This window comes from Theropithecus gelada, chromosome 4, assembly GCF_003255815.1.
Source record: "Theropithecus gelada isolate Dixy chromosome 4, Tgel_1.0, whole genome shotgun sequence".
Classification (NCBI taxonomy): domain Eukaryota; kingdom Metazoa; phylum Chordata; class Mammalia; order Primates; family Cercopithecidae; genus Theropithecus; species Theropithecus gelada.
This window is the reverse complement of record NC_037671.1, coordinates 8,968,106-8,990,984: the sequence shown is the minus strand read 5'-3', so window position 1 is coordinate 8,990,984 and position 22,879 is coordinate 8,968,106. Positions and strand designations below refer to the sequence as shown.

Here is a 22,879-nt window from a genome sequence, read left to right as displayed (position 1 = left end):
TATATTACAGGGCTTCTCAAGCCTGACTGTCCAACAGAATTGTGTGAGACCTTTTGTAAAATATAATGACTTTAGGGCCTCACGTGATTTAGGTCCCACCTCCTTAATCAGGCATCTATTTTGTTAAAAAAGTTCTCCAGGTGACTCTGATGCACAGAATCATGCTTACTAGAGCATAAACTCTATAAGGGCAGAGATCAAATCTATTTTGTTCATCATTAGGATTCTGAATCCTTGAACAATATCTGGCAATACTATTAAATAATATATTATGGTCAATAACATTTATTGAGCATTTACTCTATGCCAGACACTGTGATAAGTAATGTATGTGCATTTGTTTCTGTTAATTCTGCCAATCATCCTATGAAGAAGGAGTTATTGTCACTCTATTTAAAGAGTGGGTAACTGAGGCTTGGAGAGGAGCTTGGGAAACATTTAGTAAATACATCAATGACTATTAGCAGTACAATTCATGCTTCCTGCCCGCTTCCATGATAATAAATGGAATTCTCAAGAAAGTGATTGTAAAATATGTAATAAAAGACTCTGGTAGAGTCAGCTTTCAGGCACACATTAGTCATTGTCTCTAGAAAGTAGAGTGGTAAAGCAGAGCCTTGGGAGAGCTTGGGGGCAGCCATCATGGCCCCAAGACACTATTTCCAAGTCCCACAAATAGCACATTTTAGTGGCTGGACCAATAGAAAATAGACTGAGTTCCTCCTAGATCATTTAATGTTATTGTTCAATTTAAATACTTTTGGCTTCAAGTAGCAGAACTGATGTGGCTGAAACAGATGGGGACTTATTTTTCTCATATAAGAAATCCTGAATTAGGTGGTCCTGATGCTGGCTTAGGCATTTAACAGCATCATTAAATCACCTAAATACCCAAAAGCCTCTCAGCTTTCTACTCTGCCACCTTCTCATTGTCAGCCATGTTTCTGTTCACTGTCTCACGATGGCCACACAGCTTCAAGCATTCCTTCACTTCACCTGCAAACACCTGAAAGCAGAAAGGGAAGGGCAAACTCATGCGTGTACCTCTCTCCTTTTTCTAAGGGGAAAAATGTCTCCCAGAAGTCACCTAGCAGACTTCCTCTTCCTCCTGGTAGTTGGTCACATAGTCACAGTTAGCCCAAAAGCAGTCCAGGGAAGCAAGCGATGGGCATGGTGGCATGGCGGCATGGCGTTGTCTTCTCTCCCATGGGAGGTAGGACTTATCAGGAAGACAGAGGAGAGAGAAAAATGGTTGCTTCTTAGGCAATGTATTGTCTCAGCCTCAAACAAATTTTATTTAAAGTACTGCTAAACAAAGTAGATTCGCCTTTAGAATATATTCAAAATCTGTTTGGTCCTATGATACAAATCCAATGTTGTTGAAGAAAGGGGCGTGTCAGCTCCAGAGATCTCTAGACGACTGCATTATGGACAGTTAAAGACTTTAGCAACAACAGGCATGTGATGATGGCTAATGCTCTCCTCTCCTGTTTTCAGGTCAACAGCGACCTCATTTACATTACAGCTAAGAAAGATGGCACTCATGTGGTGGAAAATGTGGATGCCACCCACATTGGGAAATTAATTGTGACCAAACAAATTGGAGGAGATGGCATGATGGATATTACTGATACTTACAAATTCCAAGAAGGTAATTTACTACCACTGAATGAAGATTTATTTGCCCAAGTCCATTTAGTACTTATTCATTGTCACTCAGAGATGAGTTCCAGAGAATGCGCTGGCATTTGCTGCATTTGGTAGCAACAGCAGAAGTATAAACTTTCATGCGTGAAAGACACATCACATATGTAATTTTTCATTGTAGTTTTCTTTGCTAGCTTGCTTTGGGCAGGATTCTCATTCACATGGCTTGTGAAATGATTTGATTTAAAGTCATATCTATTTTAACAGAATATAGAATATGTTCTTGCTCATAAGAACCTTAATTTTAAATAATCCTATTAGAAAACACTGTGTAACTAACATAATTTTAGTTCAATAATAGATATTAAAATAACGACTTCACATTTGTTTAGTACTTTACCAGTGATTTTCACATACATTGTTCCATTACATTATCATGGAATACTACAAAGCAGATAATACAATATTAATAGGACAATACAATCTCTCTAACTCAGGACAATTAGGCCGAAGGCCAGTTTCAATTATAAAATAATGTCATGGTGGGTTTTTGTTGACTTTTATTGCATAGAATGTTTCAAATGGCACTACTGAGTTTAATTCTATCTCAATCAATGCTTAGTGTCCACTCTATGCCTGTAATTGGTTTGGTGCTGGAGATCCCAGCAGTGAGCAGGATCCAGTTCCTGTCCTGGTCTGAGTGATAGGATTATTGTGCAGAGGGGTCTTTGGAAACAAAAAGTAGGGACCTTTAGTCCAACTGTTTCAGAGAAAGAAAGACTTGAGAAGCGAAGTCGTGGACCTCAGTTAAAGAAAGCTAAACAGGAGTTTCCAGGCAGTGGGAACATGATCAAAGTTACGAGGCGTGAAGCAGCCCTGTATGTTTAGGGTCCTGCAGGCTCAGAATGCCCAGTAACTGGAGACTAAGCTGCCCGAGGCCAGCAGTGGCCAGGAACTGGAGGACCGTGGGTGTCTTCATGGTGAACATGCAATATATTTTGCAAATGATTCACTGCCAGAGGTTCTTAGGAGTATTTACTTTAGTGAATGGATAAAAATGACAAGTAATTAGCATATACCTAAATATTCATTGGAATCCATGAAGTGTTAAGGAGTGCAGAATTTGTTTTAAATATTTTAGACAGTCGCCCTACTCTTATTTACAAAAGTAATTTGCACTATAAAGAAGAAGCTTGCTGAATTGAGAACACTTGTGCATAGTCTCAGAAAGTCAGAATTTTTGTTATCTGAACTAGTGAATTTTCACTGTATTTTTGAAATGCTTCATTTTCCTTTTCTGTTAGTTATCATCCATTGCATAACACAGATACAAAGGTGTTTTTTGTTTTGTTTTTTTTTTGTCATTTGGATTTTTCCTTAAAGGAAAATTTAAAACAATATAAGTGCAAATAAAACAAAACAAACAAGAAATGCCCTCTTACTATAGTTATAAGCAAAAAAGGTTTAGAAAAACAAAAAAGAAAGTTCATAGAAAAGTTAGCTGCAACATCCACTCATTCGTACATTCATCCACACGACAGCTGGCTCTTACCACCTGCCATCTTCCAGTGCTGTGTAGAGCTGGACACATGCACAGCCCTGCCTTCCCATGCAGCTGGGGAGAAAAGCAGAAGGCAGCCCTCACTGTGCTGGGTGAGAATTGCTCTGGCACAGGGTGGACAGGTGCTGCCGGGTGCAGAGAAGGGCTCCCAGCCAAGGATTGGCAGTCAGGGAAGGCCTCGTGGAGGAAGTTAGTGATGGGCTCGCTAAGCCCAAAGGACACAGAAGAATTGGCAGGTAAAGCTGGGGAAAGAGGTCCCCAGGAAAAGGCAGTAAGGTAGAGATTGTGGTGAGAACTCTCCTATTTGGAGGAAGTCCTGACCCAAGAGAGTAGCGAACAAAAGTTGCACCCACAGGCAGCTAGGGGCAGCAGGAAGCGAGCTGTCCACATGACAGATGTCTCATGGAAACCATGGAGCTGAGCACAGCTGCCATTAGCTGTCAGCACGGAGGTGACAGTGAAGGCCAACTCAGGAATGGGACAGAATCAGATGCCATGAGAGAAAAGACCAAAACCCAGTCCACGAAACAGGAGTCAGGGGCTTGGCTGGGGGTGGCTACCAAATTAAAACAAAATGTGTCCATACTGCATGAGGAAGACATCTGAGGTCCAGGCCTCTGGAGTTTAGCAAGAAGGCAAGGCTGAGGGAGAGGGACAGTGTGGAGGTCTGGTCCAACTGGAAGAATCCCTAAACCCACACAGATGGTTGTAAGAGACAATTCATCCTGCTTCTGGGCTGGAGTTGACCCCAAGTGGATAGTTCCTTAATCAAGGGTGGCATATACATTTCAAACTGGAACTTTGGAAATGACCACGTAGAGTGTTGTTTTGACAAGAACACCAAGACTGCATCTGAATATGGTGGGATAGAGGGATTGATAGCCGCCACTGGCCACTGGCATGCAGTGAGGACTCGTCATATCTGTGGCTCGGTGCTTCCCACTCTGATTCTCACTATCTGATTCTCACCCTGATTCTCACCGTTGAATCTCTTATAATTTCTCTGATCCATAAATGCTGAGTGTAGACACCGAAATATGGAAATGAGTAGAATCACAGGAAACAAATTATTACTAGATTTAGGAATTAACTATTTTAATGAATTAAATCATGGAAAGATCATTTTCACTTCAACTCACTAAAGCTTATTATTAATTTTATAACTTTTTTCGAGATATACAATTAAGAAATGATAAGACTTTGAAAACCAGAATTCTGAAGACTTCTCCAGTGGCAATATATCTTGTTTGATGACAATGTGTTGATTCCATTCCCTCTTTGCTCCCAGGGTCACTGGTATTTCCACTTCTCCTTCTCTATTGTCTCCTTCCAATCAGCATTTAAGCAGGCTCAAATGTCTGCTGTGTTTTAAAAAAAATTACAAAAATCTTTTTCACCACTGTCTCTTCCTCCTCGCCTCCTTGCCGTCCTGGAGTGCTGCCTGGACTTGCATCCTGCTGTGTTCCTTCTCCACTCCTTCCGCGCACACTCTGTCCTGATTTCTGTTACCAGCACATCCTTGAAGTTGTTCTCAAGGTTGCCAAGACCACCCAATTGTCAGACTTCAGCTTACTTGACCTTCCTACACTTCCTGGTGCTATTGTTCACTCCCTTTCCTTGCAATTCTGTCTTCTCTTTGTTTCTACAATGTTACTTTCTCCTGGTTCCACCCCCTCCTACCTGACCCTCTTTTCCCATCTCTTTTTGACTATAAGCTTTCCCCTTTCTTCAGCCCCTTCCAATGCCACTTCATTCTAGGCTTCTATCCTTGAGTTCCATTCCCACCCACCTGAAGTTCTTCCCACATAGCTGGTGTTAATGTTCATGTATATACTGATCACCCCATGTCTGTGTCTCCACCCGGCCTTTACCTAAATGTCCCACAGAAACCTGACTTGGAACTTCGCAAATGATACCACTCACTCCCTCCCTCACCTCAGATCTGTTTCTCCCACTGACCCTACTCTGGTGAAGAGAACCACCATCCACTCAAATTTAGCTACTTAAGAATGAGTCGAGCAACAAATCCTCGAAATGTCCCCTCTGAAATCGTTCTCAAATGCATCCCCTCCCCTCCAGCTCCATAGCCTGAAAATTAAACATTATCTGGTGTGTACAACTCTTAATATAGTTCCTGACACATAGTAAGTGTCCAATAAATGTTTCCCCTATTACTAGTAATTCTATTATTCCTGCCATACTACTCCTATTCGTTTGGCCTATGATTAGTTTTCTCCTGGAAAAATACTTGCTCTAGCTTCCCAATTCCACCTTACTTCCTCAGGCCCTCCTTTCCTCAGTCTAGCCCTTGCCTTGCTGCCAAAGTAATATCTGAAACATAAACCTGAGCCTCTGCAGCTGGAAACCATTCTCAGCAAACTATCGCAAGGACAGAAAAACCAACACCGCGTGTTCTCACTCATAGGTGGGAATTGAACAATGAGATCACTTGGACACAGGAAGGGGAACATCACACACCGGGCGGTTGTGGGGTCGGGGGAGAGGGGAGAGATAACCTTAGGAGAAATACCTAATGTAGATGATGAGTTAATGGGTGCAGCAAACCAACATGGCACATGGATACATATGTAGCAAACCTGCACGTTGTGCACATGTACCCTAGAACTTAAAGTATAATAAAAAATTCTTTAAAAACTCTATAAACGCATAAAAACAAAACAAAACAAACAAACAAAAAAACCTGAGCCTCTTCCAGCACTGCTTAAAATCCCCACCCCCTCTCTCCCTGTGGCCTCCAGGGCATCCAGTCCTAACTCACAAAGCCTCTTGCTAAGTGGCTTTTTGGCATCTGGTGACTGCACCTGCTGAGCATGCCCCCACAGGTATTATATGCAGAGGCCAGGGACCTGCTAGCAGTTCCTCCAACAAGCCAAGCTCCCCCTGCCTCCCAGGCCTTGCCAGGACTCCAAAAACTCCGAGAAGCCTCCCACGCCCCTTCCTGTCCCCATGCACTGCAGGCCAACCTTCGTCCCAGCATCTGTGGTGAACACATCTGTGCTGGGATTGCTCTTCACTTGTTCCTTCTGCACCAGTGAGGGAAAGTCTGTGTCTCTCCTCTGTGCCTAGTGCCTAGCACGGTGTTTGGAACATTATGGAGCTTCCAACAGCGTGAGATGATTTGAATGAATGGTTACTGGGGAGGCACTTTCACAGCTAGGCTTGGTTGAACATAAAATGTCCTAAACTGGACCATTATGAAGAGGAAAATTTTATCTCTGGCTGAAAGCAAAGTGCTTCTCCAAACCTCAATCCTTCAGATCCTCTGTGCCAGGCTGGGTTTCAGGGCCTGGGGATGCAGAGGTGGACAAGCCATATCATGTCTCTGTTCTCATGGAGCTTGCATTCCAGCAGGGAAGATAACGTCACATAGTAACTAGTACTGTGACAAGGAAGAGGAAATAAAGCCAGGTATGTGTTAGGGAGAGCCGAGAGGACTAGAATTGGGGGACATATTACACAAGGTAAGAGGGGGAGGACAGGGGAGGTGACAGTGGAGCTAAAGCCAGAACAATGAGAAGAATCTTCGTCCAACGTAAAAGGGCTCTTTTATTACATCCTAGTTAATGGAAAGATATTTTTGACTTTGCACCCAGAGGCTGTAGAAGAATCTCAGAAAATAAAATCTGGCTTTGGATAAATCTTTCATAGCACTAAAATGTTGCCTGTGGCCCTGAATTATGTAAGACGCCAGAGCACAGAGCATAACTGTAGAGAAACAGGAATTGCTCTGCCAGGCTCTGGGAAAGCCTGCAGTTGTTTTCTCCTCTCCGGGTCTGCGCTTCCTGGAACAGCCCCAGCCTGCCTGCCTCTGCCTGGCGGTCTCTGCTCACAGAGGCTGCTGCTTCCCCAGGAAGGAAGCTCCAGGTTCCTCCACCCATGGCAGGTCGTGAAGTTGCTAATAGCGGCCCTCAAGGCTTCTTCTCCCATTCCCCTCACCTTGGCCAGCTCAGCTCCTCTCTGATACGTTCCTGCTGCTCGAATTTGCCTCCTGCATTTTGCCTCAATGCATATTTGGCCCCCATCCAATTAATGCTCTCTTCTCATGGATCTACTGGCCAGATGATTTCTGCTAAAATATTTCACCGCAGTTCCCTTGTCCTCACCCCTACTTCCCTTTTTCTTATCTCCCTCCGTGTTCTCTAGCCGATGCTTGTCCTAGACTAACAGTTCCTGGCACATTCTTGCAGTCTTGACAATCAGGGAAATCGTTAATACACACACACGCACACGCACACACAAACACACATACACACAAATACACATTCATATTTGTACGCAATGCCTTCTGGCATTTTCTCTGCCTTTGCAGAGTAGCTTCCACGTATTATGTATCTACTACCTCTAATTCACCTAATAAACCTAGGATGTAGACACCCTTATTTTACGAACAAGGAAAGTGATGGTAATAATAGTGTCTGTCTTGTAGAGTTGTTATGAGGATCAAATGACACAATGCACAATAAGCACTTATCCCGGTGCTTGGCACACAGCTAGCCCTCAGTGAGGGTAGTGATGATTCATTGACCTCTCAGTCACCATTGCATTTCATTATGAACTAGATAAAGTAGAAGAGAGTACCTTTAAACTAGCATAATTACAAAAGGTAGGATTCTTATTTTAAAGTGTTTTTTTTCACTAGCCATTCTAAAGCCTAGTTTTTACAAGCCAAGGAATTTGCCTTCATCTTCTCATCTCTATCCTTAGGGATGCACAAACATAAACCCAAGGGTATTTAGGATGGAAAAGAGGATAACAACCATCCCTCACATCTGCACGAGCCCTGTCCCCAAGGCAAAGCCTTTTGTCCAAGGCTCTGTAAGGACCATCCTCCCAGCTTCTCGGTATCTGAGGCACAAGCTCCCTCTGCGGCCTGACTTGTATCTGTATTTTTTGCCTCCTCACTTAGACAAAGCTATGTTTTTCTTCTTTCAGAGCTTACTATCCTCCTCTTCCTCCCTTCATCTCCATCACAAAGACTTTGGAAACCCTGCACAAAACATTTTCGTAAAAGCAGCACATACACCTCAAACTGCATTAGAACTTAGGTGCACCACCATATGTCAATAGATGTCCCTCAAAAAACTGCCCTCCGTGTCAGATGAGTTTGGGAAACCTTGTGTAAAGAAAAGCAAAGAGGTGTCCTTGCTGCTGGGCTTCACTTAGAACCTCTAATCTGCTAATGAAGGTGGAGAACATCTCCAGGAGGCGCTGGACAACTAGTGCCCCTCCAAGGGATCTGGGGACAGGGCTCGTGCACCTTGGTCAGGGTCGCCTTTTTAACGTCTTGCCAGAGCCCAGCATCCTTGGGGACTGGGGGATGCAAGTTTTGGTAAAAAACGATTTCTGCCTTCTGCCACAGCATGGGCGTTGGGGGCAATGGCAATTGAGTAAGATAAGGAAGAACAGGGCAGGAGCCCTCAAGGGTCAGCCCAGCAAAGAGCAAGTGGGACAGGCCCAAGTGGAAGGAGAGATGAGGAAGACAGGTCTTATTGGGAGAGGGGATTCACAAATCAGAGGGAAAAGTTACATTGCAGGAGGTGGAATGGCAAGAGGCAATTATTCCCAATTGTTAGAGGTCCCCAAATTCTAGCCACATGGCTGGGACTAAGGAAGGCAAGCAAACTGACACCACAGTTCAAGAAGAGATAGACATTGCCAATTTTACCTCCCACCCCCTGAAATAGTGGCCTCAGAGAAACCCCTTTCTGGATAGATCCCAACACTGTCACCTCCTAACTTGCAGCCTAGGCTGGTCACTGACTCTCTGGGAATCTGACATTGCAGAATTTATAACATAAGAATAATGATGGCACCTGTCTCCCAGGGAGGTCTGAAGCTTGTTTTATAGAAGCACCCCAACAAGTGCAGCACACAGTGCATCCATTAATGTGACTTTCTCTCTGGTGGATTGTATTTTTCCCTGTCATTATCTCTGGATCTCCCCCAGGTCAAGAAGAAGAGAGATTGGCCCTAGAAACTGCCCTGATGTACGGAGCTAAAAAGCCCCTCAACACAGAGGGTGTCATGAAATCGAGGTCCAAAGTTGACATGGACTTTGAAGTGGAAAATGCCGTGCTGGGAAAAGACCTCAAGCTCACCATCACCTTCCGGAACAACAGCCACAACCATTACACCATCACAGCTTATCTCTCAGCCAACATCACCTTCTACACCGGGGTCTCGAAGGCAGAATTCAAGAAGGAGACGTTCGACGTGACGCTGGAGCCCTTGTCCTGTAAGCTAACAATGGTGTGGTTCTCTTTGAGACTTGCTGTCTGGCCCCTGGCTTGCTAGGTGTTAATGCCCATTGTAGCCTCATATCAAAGTTAAAGTTCCCCCAATATCTCAGAAGTGTGAGCCTCACAGGGAGAAGTCACTTATTCTGCAAAAGCCTCCACTTTTTTTTTTTTTTTGAAATGGAATCTCGCTCTGACACCCAGGCTGGAGTGCAATGGTGTGGTCTCGGCTCACTGCAACCTTCACCTCCTGGATTCAAGTAATTCTCCTGTCTCAGCCTCCCAAGTAACTGGGATTACAGGCGCCTGCCACTATGCCTGGCAATTTTTTGTATTTTTGGTAGAGACGGGGTTTCACTATGTTGGCCAGGCTGATCTCAAACTCCTGACCTCAGGTGATCCGCCCACCTCGGCCTGCCAAAGTGCTGGGATTACAGAAATCAGCCACCACACTCGGCCCCAAAGCCTCCACTTTCATCTTCATATCTCATGCACAGAAGTGAGCATTGAAATTTTCAAAGCCTAGAGCCCCCGAGTCATGAGAATTAAATGTAACTTCTTGCTATTCAAAGTGTGGTGCATGAGCCAGCTGCATCAGCATCTGGCTTTTTTTTTTTTTAATCCTGAATCTCATGTCCCACCCCACACCTTCTGAATCAAAAACCACGTTTTGACAAGATCCCAAGGGGACTGGAGTGTACAGGAGAGTTTGTGGAGCATGGATCTAAATGATCCATCTCAGAAACAGGCCCTTTGCTGATGCCTGTCTCCCAAGTTAGTGAAGTCTTTTGGGGGCCGTCCAGAATGAATGGTGTGCTTTGCTTTCCCATTCAAAAGGCAGGAAGATCTACGCGCTGCACACAGGCCGCTTCTTAAAAATGCTGTTGCCTGTAATCCCAGCACTTTGGGAAGCCAAGGTTGGCAGATCATCTGAGGTCAGGAGTTCAAGACCAGCCTGGCCAACATGGTGAAACCCCATCTCTACTAAGTATACACAAATTAGCCAGGCACGGTGGCAGGCACCTGTAGTCTCAGCTACTCGGGAGACTGAGGCGGGAGAATTGCTTGAACCCAGGAGGCCAAGGTTGCAGTGAGCCAAGATCGTGCCACTGCACTCCAGCCTGGGTGACAGACCAAGACTCCGTATCAAAAAGGAAAAAAAAAAAAGGAGGCTGGAGACAAATAAATGTCATCTAGGAGGGGCCTATGAAGGGGTTTTCTACCTCTGCCATCTCTTGTGGGGCCTCTTTCTCGTCCTTGCATACACATCCTTCTAAGCATTTTCATCACTATAAAAACAGAATATTTTAAGAAGATCAGGGTCCACATGCTGCAGCTTACCTTGGGGATGACAATCTCAAAAAATCACATTTCCTAGGAAGTTCATATTTGGTGGACACAATAGTTGACCACACGATGGGCAACACGAGTCAATTGGAAGAAACTGGTCTCCAGGCAGAGCATGAGTTAGAGCAGGTTGCAAAGGACCTCGATGCTTTGGGGCACCAAGTTCTGTTGGCCTGACGTGCATCACTGAAAAGAAAAGTGCACAAATAATAATTTTGACAAAGCAAAAGCAAGCAAAACTAATACACTCCCCGGGATGGCCAAGCCACAAGTCTCAATTGCTCTCAAGCTCTCTGGATTTTGTGGCTGTCACAGATCATGGTACCCTTGCTGAGGTTTCGGAAAATATTCCCAGAAAAATGAGAAACTATTTTTAAAAATCCTGATTCCAAGGAACTTACTCAAATTTGAAGGAAGCCAATCTCCCTAGCTTCAGTAATAGAACTAACAATTAAGAAATCACTATAAAGGCCAGGCGTGGTGGCTCATGCCTGTAATCCCAGCACTTTGGGAGGCTGAGGTGGGTGGATCACCTGAGGTCAGGAGCNCCTGTAATCCCAGCACTTTGGGAGGCTGAGGTGGGTGGATCACCTGAGGTCAGGAGCTCGAGACCAGCCTGGCCAGCATGGTGAAACCTCATCTCTACTAAAAATACAAAAAATTATCCAGGCATTGTGGCAGATGCCTGTAATCCCGGCTACTTGGGAGGCTAAGACAGGAGAATCATCTGAACTCAAGAGGCACTATAAGGTTTTTTTTTGTTTTTTTTTGTTTTTTTTGAAACTGAAAGATTTGGCGCTTTTCTTATTCCTAGGGTAGTAAAGGTAATTTTCATGGAAAAGAATAGTCAGTGTAAAGGACTGAAGAGGACAACAGTCATGGGGATTGTTTAAAACAGGCAGCCACATTTGATTTCAGAGAGTTTTGCAAATAGAGAATTCTGGATGTAAGCGATGACTGTGTAACCTACCAGCTATGTTTCCTGAGCGAGTTACTTAAGCACTCTGAGCTCTCTCCCCTCATCTGCAAAGGGGAACAATAGCACGCACACCACAGCGTTCTTCATTCATTCCCCAAACCTTTATTCAGTGCTTGCCAGTCCGGGTTCTGTTTTATACTGGAGACACAACAATGCCTATTCTTACTGAATTTCTGATCTCATGGGGAAACCAAACAAACAAGTGAATCTATAGTATAGTTATATGGGTAATAGAAAAATATAAAGCAGGTTAAGGAAAACAGGGAGTACTTGTGGAGGTGGTCAGAAAAAAAAAAAAAAAAACCTGTCTAATAAGGTGACATTTAACAGAGACCTGACTGAAGGTCAGAAGTGAGCATTCCAGCCAGAAGAAACTGTAAGTGCAAAGGCCCTGGGGCCAGAGCATGTCTGATGTGTTCAATGAGCAGGAAGGAGCCAGAACAGGAACAAAGGTGGCAAGGAGGCAGTGCTGGATGCAGACCATATAAAGAATTGTAGGCCTTTATAAGGTCTTTGGTTTTTATTTTCAGTGAGCTGAGGGCCTTTAGAGAGTTTTGAGCAGAAATGTGGCATAATCTAACTTAGGTTTTGAAAAGACCACTGGCTGCTGTGTTGAGAAGAGACTAAAGAGGAAGTAGGGCTTAAGGTTAGAGACTGGTAGGATGTTTCTGCAGTCGCTACACTGAGAGGTGCTGATACTAGTGATGGAAGAGCGAGAACTAGTCCGATCCGGGCATGTGCTGAAGGTGGAGCCCGCCTGATTGGCTGATGGACTGGATATGTGGTGTTAGAGAAGGAGGGTGTGGAGGAAACCAGATGAGTGATAAATGTGAAACGTTTGGCACATGGTAGACTCTCAGTAAATGGTAACTGCCAACATGTTTACATTTGGGGAAACTGAAGCTGGAAAGATGAGTCGATGTGTTCAAGCCCCTAAACAGCAATGAGAGGCAAAGCAGATAATAGAGTAGACAAATAATAGCAGTGACAGTGAGCCAGTTCAGTGTAAACTTGGCCCCAAGTGGGCCAGTTCCCTTCCTTGTGCCCCCGTTACCTGGAGTCTAGCACAGATCCTTAGACAAAGAACCTTTTCCCACCTCACAAGTGTCCTGTCTCATAATCTCCTTCCCCTTCCCTCTCTAATCCAATTAAAGAACGAGCTTGTATGGGTGAGCAGAATGATATCATTCTCTCAGTCACTGACCTGGGGACAGCTGACCAAACCTCCGCCTGAGTCCATGGGAACACATCTCCCACTCACTTGGCCAGCCCCAACTTGTCCTGAATAACTTGAAGGGAACTGGGGACTCTTTGTTCCTTTGCCCTGCAGGCAGGTGGCATTAACTGTGAGCAATAAATTGTGTATTGAAATATAAATTAAATCGCAGTATATTGCAAAAAGCCACATAACTTTAGGCCTTGATCAAGCATTCTTAGATGTCCCTGTTGCAAAGAAAGTTTTCCAAGTAGAATGGGAGGCATACTTTCCAGATTGATGATTAAAGGAAATGTGTGTGCTAGAATCAGCTTGGGAGATCTGAATAACTTAAACCTCTCCGTACCTTCAAAGGTGCTATCATTTCCACTTGGCTATATTTAGTTTTCTTCGCTTTTTGGAAAAGAGATGAGGCAGCTCCAGTCTGTGTCTCCCTTGGCTTTCCCCAGACACCGTAAATGATATTGGCAGCATCCCAGCCCCACCGCTCACAGCGCGAAAACCTATTCCTCCTTCTCTTGCCACGTTTAATCAACTTTATCTAGAACAATTTCTTGTGCAGTGGCAAAACACAGCACTTACATAACATACTATTTCAGAAGCACTGTTCTCTTGGGCTCTGAAGCACAGCCTGGTTTCTTTAGTGCTCTGATTTAGGGAGTGCTCTGCCTCAGAGAAGAGAGGGTCCTGATACCGAGATTATAAAGGTAGCAAGAGCCTCTGTAAAGAAGTCATATCCCACTAGCCAAAAGAAATCCAGTGGTCAAACACAGTCCTCTAGAAATAGCCAGGGGAAGTCATTTTATTATTGTTATTACTGGAGGCAGCTAGAGGCAAAATGCAGGTTCTTCGAGGCCTTCCACCTTGCCATTTCATCCATTCTTTCTAGAGACACGACAAACTGACCGTTTATGCTCATCTGAGGCTGTAACCAATAGAGGGCCAGAACCTCACTCATCTAGACTATTAATCGCAAGGGGAGTCACGGAGGAAGCAGGGTCCAGGCTTAGGTCCAAAGACAGCAATAAGAGCCGGTCATTCCAAAAGGCAGGACCTGGGGGCCAAGGTCAAGGCAAGGTCACAGCTTTAAAAAACCAGCTCTAAATAGAACAGCTCTGCTCCAGAAATCAAGCCAACAAAGCTAGCTCTTTAGTGCTTGCCTAAAATACATTCTGATAATCCACCTGCTGTATGCAGGGTTTCTTGGTTTCAGCACCATTGACATTATGGGCTGGATGCTTTGTTGTGGTACTATCCTGTGCACTGTAGGATGTTTAGCAGCATTTTTGGCCCCTTTCCACCAGATTCCAGTAGTAACTCACCCTCCACCCCAGTTGTGACAATCAAAAAGGTCTCCAGACATTGCCAAATGTCCCCTGGGGGTAACATTGCCCCCTACTGACAACTACTAGTCTACGATGACCAACCTTTCTAGTTTTCCAGGGATCGATGGGGTTCCCAGGATGCAGGCCATTCAATTTAAAATCCAGGTAGTCCTCAGTTCACCCTAACTCTGGCCCTAACTTACCCCTTCTGCTGTTAGAACCTCCCATCTCTCAGAGCATCTCACACTTGAATAGGCATTGTCTGGGATCTTATTCAAATGCAGATCCTGACTTCAGTGGTGCAGTAAGAAGTCAGAGACCCTGCATCTGTAACAAGCTCCCAGGTCTGCAGACCACAGGAGGAACAGCAAAGACCTAGACTGGAAAGCCATCTCTTCCACTGGAACCCAGGCTGTCTGCAGGGCTGATTCTACAGGGATGCCCCTGGTTGTTGGAGTGGCCGTTCTCAACCCTGGCTGCACATCAGAGTCAGCTGCAGAGCTTTTAAAAATACAGGTGTCTGGGTCCTCCAAGGCTCTGATTTAATTGGCCTGGAATGAGTTCCAGCTTGGTCGGTCTTTAAGGTCCCCAGGTGATTGTGGTATAGAGCCAAGACTGAGGACTCTTCAATCTGAAGTCTTGGAAGCAGGCACAGCACTTACGCATCTGGAAAGAGACTTCCAAGTAGAAGTGCTGCCCAAGGCAGAGGCCTTCCCAGCCTCTTGGTCTTCAAGGTCCAGAGCCAGTTGTTGCAGATCCAGCACAGGTGTGAGAGCTCCTCTACAGATGATGGGCATGGCTCAATGCACCCACACCTTCGAGCCAGTGGGGAGTCAGGGGCCCTGCTCTCTGCTCTGGTGCATGCCCATCCACAGGCACTCCACGCTCCTGCAAACTGCTGTTCCGTACAGCAGACTAAAATGTATTACCCTCTGCACTCGAATTGTTGGCCATGAAGCTGTTTCCTTCAATAACTTCCACAGAAAGGAGAAGTCTTTGGCAAAAGCCAGAAATTGAGAATGAAAGCAGTAAAGACATTCAGGTCTGTGGAGGTTCATAGAGTCTGTTCTCTGCGGCTGGGGATGGAGGAATGAGTCACCCATTCACCTGCAGGGTCTGCCAGCTGTCGGCTCATGCAGGCATCTGGCTCCGAACGGGTAGCAGCGAGTGCACACCTGGGCTCAGCCTACAGAGAAACTGCCCATTGCTCTCTAGAATCTTGGACAGTGGGAAATGGGAGTTAGAGAGAGAAAGTGAGCCAGAGCCACAAGATAGAACTCACCATCCTCAGCCCAGATGGTAATTGGAGGGGAGCCAGGACCACTCCCCATCCTCCAAATGCCATTCTCGTTGGCTTGTCCCCAGGACCTAGAAATCTGACATCAGTGACTGGTTTCCATTGAGAGAACAATCATTTGGCACAGAGGTCTTCTAAATCACAAACAGAGGTTTGGAGATAGTTGAATGCCTTTGGTAGAAACTGGTTTCAACAGCTTCCTTCTCTTAAATAGAAAAATCATGATATCAGATTGGAGAGAAAATGTGGAGTGCTACAATGTTTATGTAGTTGACAATTTTGTCTGAGTGTGGCCCATGGTCTAGGTGAGACACTTCTTATTCGACAAGGGGATCGCGTGTGGAATGGGGGCCTTGGACTTCAGCACCCCACATGTTCCATTTTGGGATGATCCCAGCCCAAATCAAAGCACCATTAAAACCCCTTGATCCTTCTTTGCCACAAAAATCACATCTTTTCCACGGCATTTCTTTTACAACAGCAAAAGAACTGTTTGGAAGGTTTGACACATTTTCTCCAGTAAGACTTCAGTGAATATTAAATTTCTAGCACATTCTTTACCTAAGAAGCAGGACAGCTTATCCCCAATTGACTCTTCGTTCCACTTGCCCCTTACCTTTGCTGTGTTCCTGGTGGCTTCCAGGCTACTGTGGGAAGGATGGGGAAACTTGGGGAAAGGTAAAGTAGATGCTGTCTCAAGTCTTGATGCCAGGCCCATGTGTGTTTTCTCCTGCCAGTCAAGAAAGAGGCGGTACTGATCCAAGCCGGCGAGTACATGGGTCAGCTGCTGGAACAAGCGTCCCTGCACTTCTTTGTCACAGCTCGCATCAATGAGACCAGGGATGTTCTGGCTAAGCAAAAGTCCACAGTGCTGACCATCCCTAAGCTCATCATCAAGGTCAGTCTTAGCGTCTCATCCTGGAACAGAGAGAAAGGCACACAGACTTACTGTTCATGTGTGCATGTGTGTGCTTGTGTGTGTGTGTGTGTGTGTGTGTGAATGAATGTCCTGCTCAAAAAAAAAAAAAAAAAATACCAGTGCTAGGATCCTCCTGTTCTTTGAAAGAAGTAAACTGCCCTATATATAGACACATACATATAACACTTTTCTCTCGTCTCCAGATTTAAATATATAGATGTGGTTGCAGATATAAATATAACCTGTGGGTATAAACACACTTGTGGAGGAAGATAAAGATGTGTAATGGCTACAGATACTTAGAACTTTCATTGTCTCCAGAATAAAGTGGGTCAGGCATGCCATAAGAGGTAGATAAACTGCCTGCAACATTTTGCACAGTAATTTTGTTTATGGAGGTATAATTGTGGACAGTAGATCGCACAGATCAAAATATACAGCTTGATGATGATTTTGTATGTGTGTGTGCCTTGCAACCACGAGCCAGATGAAGAAATGGAGGATTTCAAACACCCCCAGAAAGTTCCCTCATGCCTTTTCTAGCCAATAACCCCCTGGACCATCACCAAGATAATAACTTTTCTGACTTCTGTCACCATAGGTTTTTTTGCATGTATGACCAGTAGTTTTCATGGTGCCTCTCCAGTGATCACCAGAAATCTCTGCCCAAGTGGCTTAGGAGACTTGGCAGAGGAAGGCCAAGGGTGGATGAGAGTGGGAGACAAATGTGGGAGCCCATGTGCTCCTACTTCTCAGACTCACCACTGTAGTTTCTGGGGGTTCTGTGGTTAAATCCATGAGACACCTTCCTGCCCTTGAAGCAGGAACCCAGGCCTCTGGCAGGGACCCTGAGAAGTGACACCTCATGCAGCCCTTATCCAGGGCATAGAGCCCTTCCCTAGTCTCTGGAGAACAATCTTCTTGAAGTGATTGAGAGCAATTAGCACAGATTCTGCTAAACTACATTGCTCTAAAGTGGTAGATAAATCAAAGCTTTATAAAGCTGATCGTATTTTAATGGTCCTAGAGGTGGGCAGGGTGAGGGTAGTCCTTGCTTCTCATGAATCCTTTGCTGTGAATCATTTGGAAAGCTAATGGCGGCTGTGCAGCCTTCATCATGGCAGTGTTCCTTGGGTAACTACTGGGCTCCAGACACTGTTTTTAAAGCACTTTACATGGGTGCATTTTCAACCACCAACAACCCCACAAGGTAAAGAGTATTGGCATCCCTTTACAGATGAGAAAACTGAAGCACAGAGAGGTTCTATAGCTCCTCCAAGGCCATACAGCCAGCAAACGGTGGAGCTGGGCTTCCAACCCCAGCAGGCTGGCTGCAAAAGCAGCGCTGGGAACCAGCTCCTTCAACTATTCTTATGGTCTGGTCCGGTGTGATTGACACAGTGAGACACCCCAAGGCAAGGTCCATCCAAGCTCACAGGCATGTAATGTCCATCAGGGAGCAGAACACCAGGCCGTTCTTTTCTACAAAGGCCTACATTGTCATGTCTCTGGTTCCTTCACCTCTGTCACGGCCCACAGCCCACCATGGCATTATCTACACAGGAAGGTTTAAAAGAAAGAATGAAAATGAGGATGTGCAGGGTTGGCAGGCAAAGTCAGAAACAAATGCAAAATGGAGAGGTGGGGATTAGGGTTGCTGCAGAGATACCGTCATCCAAGAGAACGTGAAGTTAATTGCTTAAGGTGCAGGATGCCCTAACCCGGAAGTTGTTCTTCACAGCTGGCTCTTCCTACAGACATGTGGCAGCCCCTGCTGCAGGCCTGTCCCAGCCACTTGGTGGAAGCAGCTTTTGCTACCCTTGTGGGCCGTTGAGCAGGTTTCATTTATGAGCTCAACCCTGAACCTTCCCCACCAGCAGCAAGGCCTGCGTGTGTACCTAATTATGAAGTGACGGCCTGTCCCTGCAAAGGTCTCAGAAGAGAGCCTTCCCGAGCTGTGAAGTGCTCAAACCACAGCAGAAAATAGAATTTAATTGCACCACTGATAATAAACCGGATGTATGAAGGAAACTGATAACTTTCATCTTTTAGGCACTATTAATTTGAAGGATTATTTGTTAGTTATCTTCTGGGCTTACTTAAAGAGCAGTTTAATTCCCAAGGAGCACAATCAGAATACCTTATCCCACAAGTTAGCAGACCTGGGCATGGAGAGAGTACTTTAAACGGAGAGTTATTTTGTTTTGTGTTTCCTTCCACAAAGGAATCAGAGATGCTGCTCCTGGAGGAAACTTATTTAGAAGTAGGGACATTTGATAGGGAAGAGAGCATGAAACAGATGGAAATTCTGGCTTCTGTCCATGCCAAGTTTGTTCAAAAAGGTGGAATGGGGCATCATCCCATAAACTGCTCTTTAACCATTAGCCCTACTAACTCTAAGGATAACCTAAATCCACATTGAGTAGAAGTGCTCCTGGGTAAAGCACCCACACCCTAAGGACCACCCAGGAGTCACAGAGCTGTGAGAGGGCCTGGGTGCAGAAGCTCTGGTCTGTGGACTGGGGACCTGCCTAGCTTCCCGGAGATGTGAAATGCAGAGTCACAGCAGGGGAGGGGAGGAGGAAGGGGAAGGGAGGGAGAGGAGAGAAGAACAGAGGGGAGAGGAGAGAACAGAGGAGAAAAGGAGGGAGGGAGGGGAGGGGAGGATGGAGAGGAGAAAAAGAGGAAAGAAAAGAGGAGGGCACAGGAGGGAAGAGGAGAGAACAGAAAAGAAGAGGAAGGGACAGGAGGGAAAAAAGAGGGAGAACGGAGAGGAGAAGAGAAAAAAAAAGGGGAGAGGACAGTAATAAGAAAACTTAAAGTTGAAATATTCCAAAGGAGGCCTAGGTGGAGGAGTCAGATAAATTGTATAAAACAAAACTCGATTGTTGAGTTATTTTTTCTCCTTCCTTCCTTCCTTCCTTCCTTCCTTCCTTCCTTCCTTCCTTCTTCTTTCCTTTCTTTCTATTTTTATTTTAGGTTTGAGGGTACGTATGAAGGTTTGTTATGTAGATACACACGTGTCACAGGGGTTTGGTGTACATATTATTACATCACCCAGGCATTAAGCCCAGTACCCAGTAGTTATCTTTTCTGTTCCTCTCCCTCCTCCCACCCTCCTCACTCAAGTAGACCCCAGTGTCTGTTGTTTCCTTCTGTGTGTTCATAAGTTCTCATCATTTAGCTCCCACTTGTAAGTGAGAACATGTGGTATTATGTTTTCTGTTCCTACATTAGTTTGCTAAGAATTATAGCTTCCATGAGCTCTTTTTTTTTTTTCATATGCTTGTTGGCCATGTATATGCTCATGTCCCTTGCCCACTTTTTAATGGTTTTTTTTTTTTCATGTAAACATGTTCAAGTTCCTTATAGATGCTGGATATTGGCAACATCACCAATCATCAGAGAAATGCAAATCAAAGCCACCATGAGATACTATCTCATACCAGTCAGAATGGCTATAATTAAAAAGTCAAAAAATAACAGGTACTGGTGGGGTTGTGGAGAAAAAGGAACACTTATACATGGTTAGTGGGAGTGTAAACTAGTTCAATCCTTGTGGAAAACAGTGTAGCGATTCCTGAAAAAGCTAAATACAGAAATACCATTTGACCCAGCAATCCCGTTACTGGGTATATACCCAAAAGGAATATAAATCATTCTATCATAAAGATACATACACATATATGTTTATTGCAGCACTATTCACAATATCACACACATGGAATCAACCTAAATGCCCATCAATTGTAGACTGGACACAATGCAGCCACAGCTATAAAAAAGGATGAGGACATGTCCTTTGCAGGAACACAAACGGAGCCAGAGGCCATTATCTTAGCAAACTAACACAGGAAGAGAAAACTGAATACTGCATGTTCTCGCTTATAAGTGGGAGCTAAAAGATGGGAACATATGGATATATAGAGGGAAACAACACACACAGGGTCCTGTTGGAGAATGGAGGGTGGGAGGAGGGAGAGGATCAGGAAAAATAACTAATGGGTACTAGGTTTAATGTCTTTGTGACAAAATAATCTGTACAACCCTCATGACACAAATTCACCTATATAACAAACCTGCACATGTACCTTGAACTTAAAATAAAAGGTTTTTAAACAATGAGGACTTGGAAAGGGAACTAAATGCAGTAAAAGTACAAAACCACAATGGCTCAGAGGTCCAGAATTACATAGGACATATTTCTCTAAATTCTAAGAAAACGCTTACACCCTTTTTCAACCTCTTTGAGCCTGGATGGACACACAACTGACTGAGCCTCAAGGTTGCTGCGGGCAAATGTGCCAGGCACAGGGTGCAATTATGTGAGAGACAGAGAGGAGACCACAGCCCTTCCTACTCAGCTCAGTCACGAGAAGGGTTGGGACCAGCCCCTGGTGATTATGATGACAGCAGCTATGATTTATTAAGCACTACATTATTAAACGCCTTTCTTCTGTGATCTTATTTAACCCTCTCTACCATCCTACAAGGAGGATGTTACTATAACCTCTGTTTTACTGATTAGAAAACTGAGAGGACCAGAGAAGGCAGTGCCTTGTAGCACAGTGGTCAGAACATGGGCTCTGGAACCAAACTATCTGAGTTTAAAGCTTGTTTTCTGAACATCATAACTGTGTAAGCCTGGACAGATCATTTCACCTCTCTTGGCTTCTGCGTTCTCATCTGTAAGTCAAAAGCAATGGTAACTCTCCTCCTGGGGTCTTTGTGAGTATGTTATGAGTCAATGGATGCCTGAGTCACAGTGCACACCTATATATGTTGGTTGCTGCTATTATTGCCATTATTGCTGTTTATTAGTAACTGGCCCGTGATCACGTGCCTACTGAGGGAAGGAGAGACACTTCTGGCCCAGGTCTTCCAGTCTGTGCTGGTCTTCCAGTCTGTGCTGGCAGCTGTTGGGCTACAGTGGAACTATTACACAAAGCAGAAGCGGTCATTGACTTTGCAGAGAGTTTTGTATTCAAGGGAGGAGAGATCACCCACACTTGAGTGGTGTGGGACATCAAGAATTAAGACTGTAGAAAGATGAATGGTCCCCAGTGAACGGATAACGTTCAACCAGTAGAGATGGATGGAGAGATCCCTTCAGATGCTAGGAAGAAAATGTTAGCAAGGGCTAGAAGGGAGGTGGAGCAGTGAGAAGCATGCCTTGGCTGGGGTGGAGGCTGGGAGCAGGGATGAGTAAGGGTAACCTGAGAAAGATAGTTTAGGGCTATGTTGAGGGGAGTCTACAATTTTGGATGAGAGCTTTATCATCAACTCTGTGAACAAAGAGGCTTCAGGGGAGTTTCTAGAGTAGGAATGTAACACAATCGTCAACTCCGCTCTCCCACAAGTCGGAGCCACTTTTTCTTACTCCCTTCTCTTCAAAGCCTTTGCCCAAAACATTGTCTTCTCCAGAAAGTACCCAACTCAGCCTTGGAACTGGAGTTTCCTAAAAGCTAGTTTCCAGCTGTTCTTACCTGATTCCCCTTTAGAGCAAATCTAGGCCAATCTGGAACAATATTGGGCTCACATGTCTGAATCCAAGTCACTGTCAACCAAAGCAGGCCAGTGGCTTCCTGTTTGTGCATCCCAGTGGACCCAGTCATGGATTTCACTGGTCCCTGTGGTGGTAAAGATGGGGACTGGGCTCAATTGTGCTCCCAGTCAACCATTCCCAGCACCCACCATATGTGAGTCAGAATGTGTGATCCTCACATGGAAACAGGCAGAGGGAGACAGTCATTAAACTTTAATGAGCACACGTCTCTTTCCCCATGCTATCAAAATATTTTGACGAGAAAAGAAAATTTCATTACAATCAGACATAGAATTTTTCTCTGCCTTCCCATGTGTTGCTTGTTCTCTCTCTCTCTCTCTCTCTCTCACACACACACACACACACACATCCTCTCTCTCTGAACTTCAGTATCCCCTTTGCAAAGTGAATACACTATGATTATACTGCGCCTCCTGTTAAGTACAGGCACATATAAAACACAGCCTTGGGGGGATTCCCATCTGTAGCAACATTTGTGAGAATGCATGGCCCGTGTCTGAACCTAGTAGCTGTTGGTAAATGCTCTCTTTCTCCTCCGTAGTCCCATCAATGCCTGGGGGTTGCTTAGAGCAGTGTGTGGACCACTGGACTGAAGAGGGCCAGTGGCCTGAATGTGGCCCTCACCTAGTGGCATGGAATCTCTTGAATCTCTGGTCACCAGGTGTTGAGTGTATGCAGCATTCCCTGTGGAATGGGGCCTTCCTCATGCAGGAAGGCCTGCCTTGAAGATCCTGATGTAAGGCCTGGGGGAGAGAGGAGATGCTC

General features: G+C 45.0%; 1 protein-coding gene across 1 annotated transcript in view; it reads left to right on the top strand.

Annotated features, from left to right (window-relative positions):
- Nucleotides 1–22,879, top strand: part of F13A1 (coagulation factor XIII A chain) — a 112,701-nt gene that overhangs the window by 73,548 nt on the left and 16,274 nt on the right. The window contains exons 9-11 of the mRNA XM_025382307.1: nucleotides 1,498–1,651; nucleotides 9,177–9,464; nucleotides 16,367–16,527. Of these exons, the coding sequence (XP_025238092.1) occupies nucleotides 1,498–1,651; nucleotides 9,177–9,464; nucleotides 16,367–16,527 (603 nt within the window). The remainder of the gene's footprint in view (nucleotides 1–1,497; nucleotides 1,652–9,176; nucleotides 9,465–16,366; nucleotides 16,528–22,879) is intronic.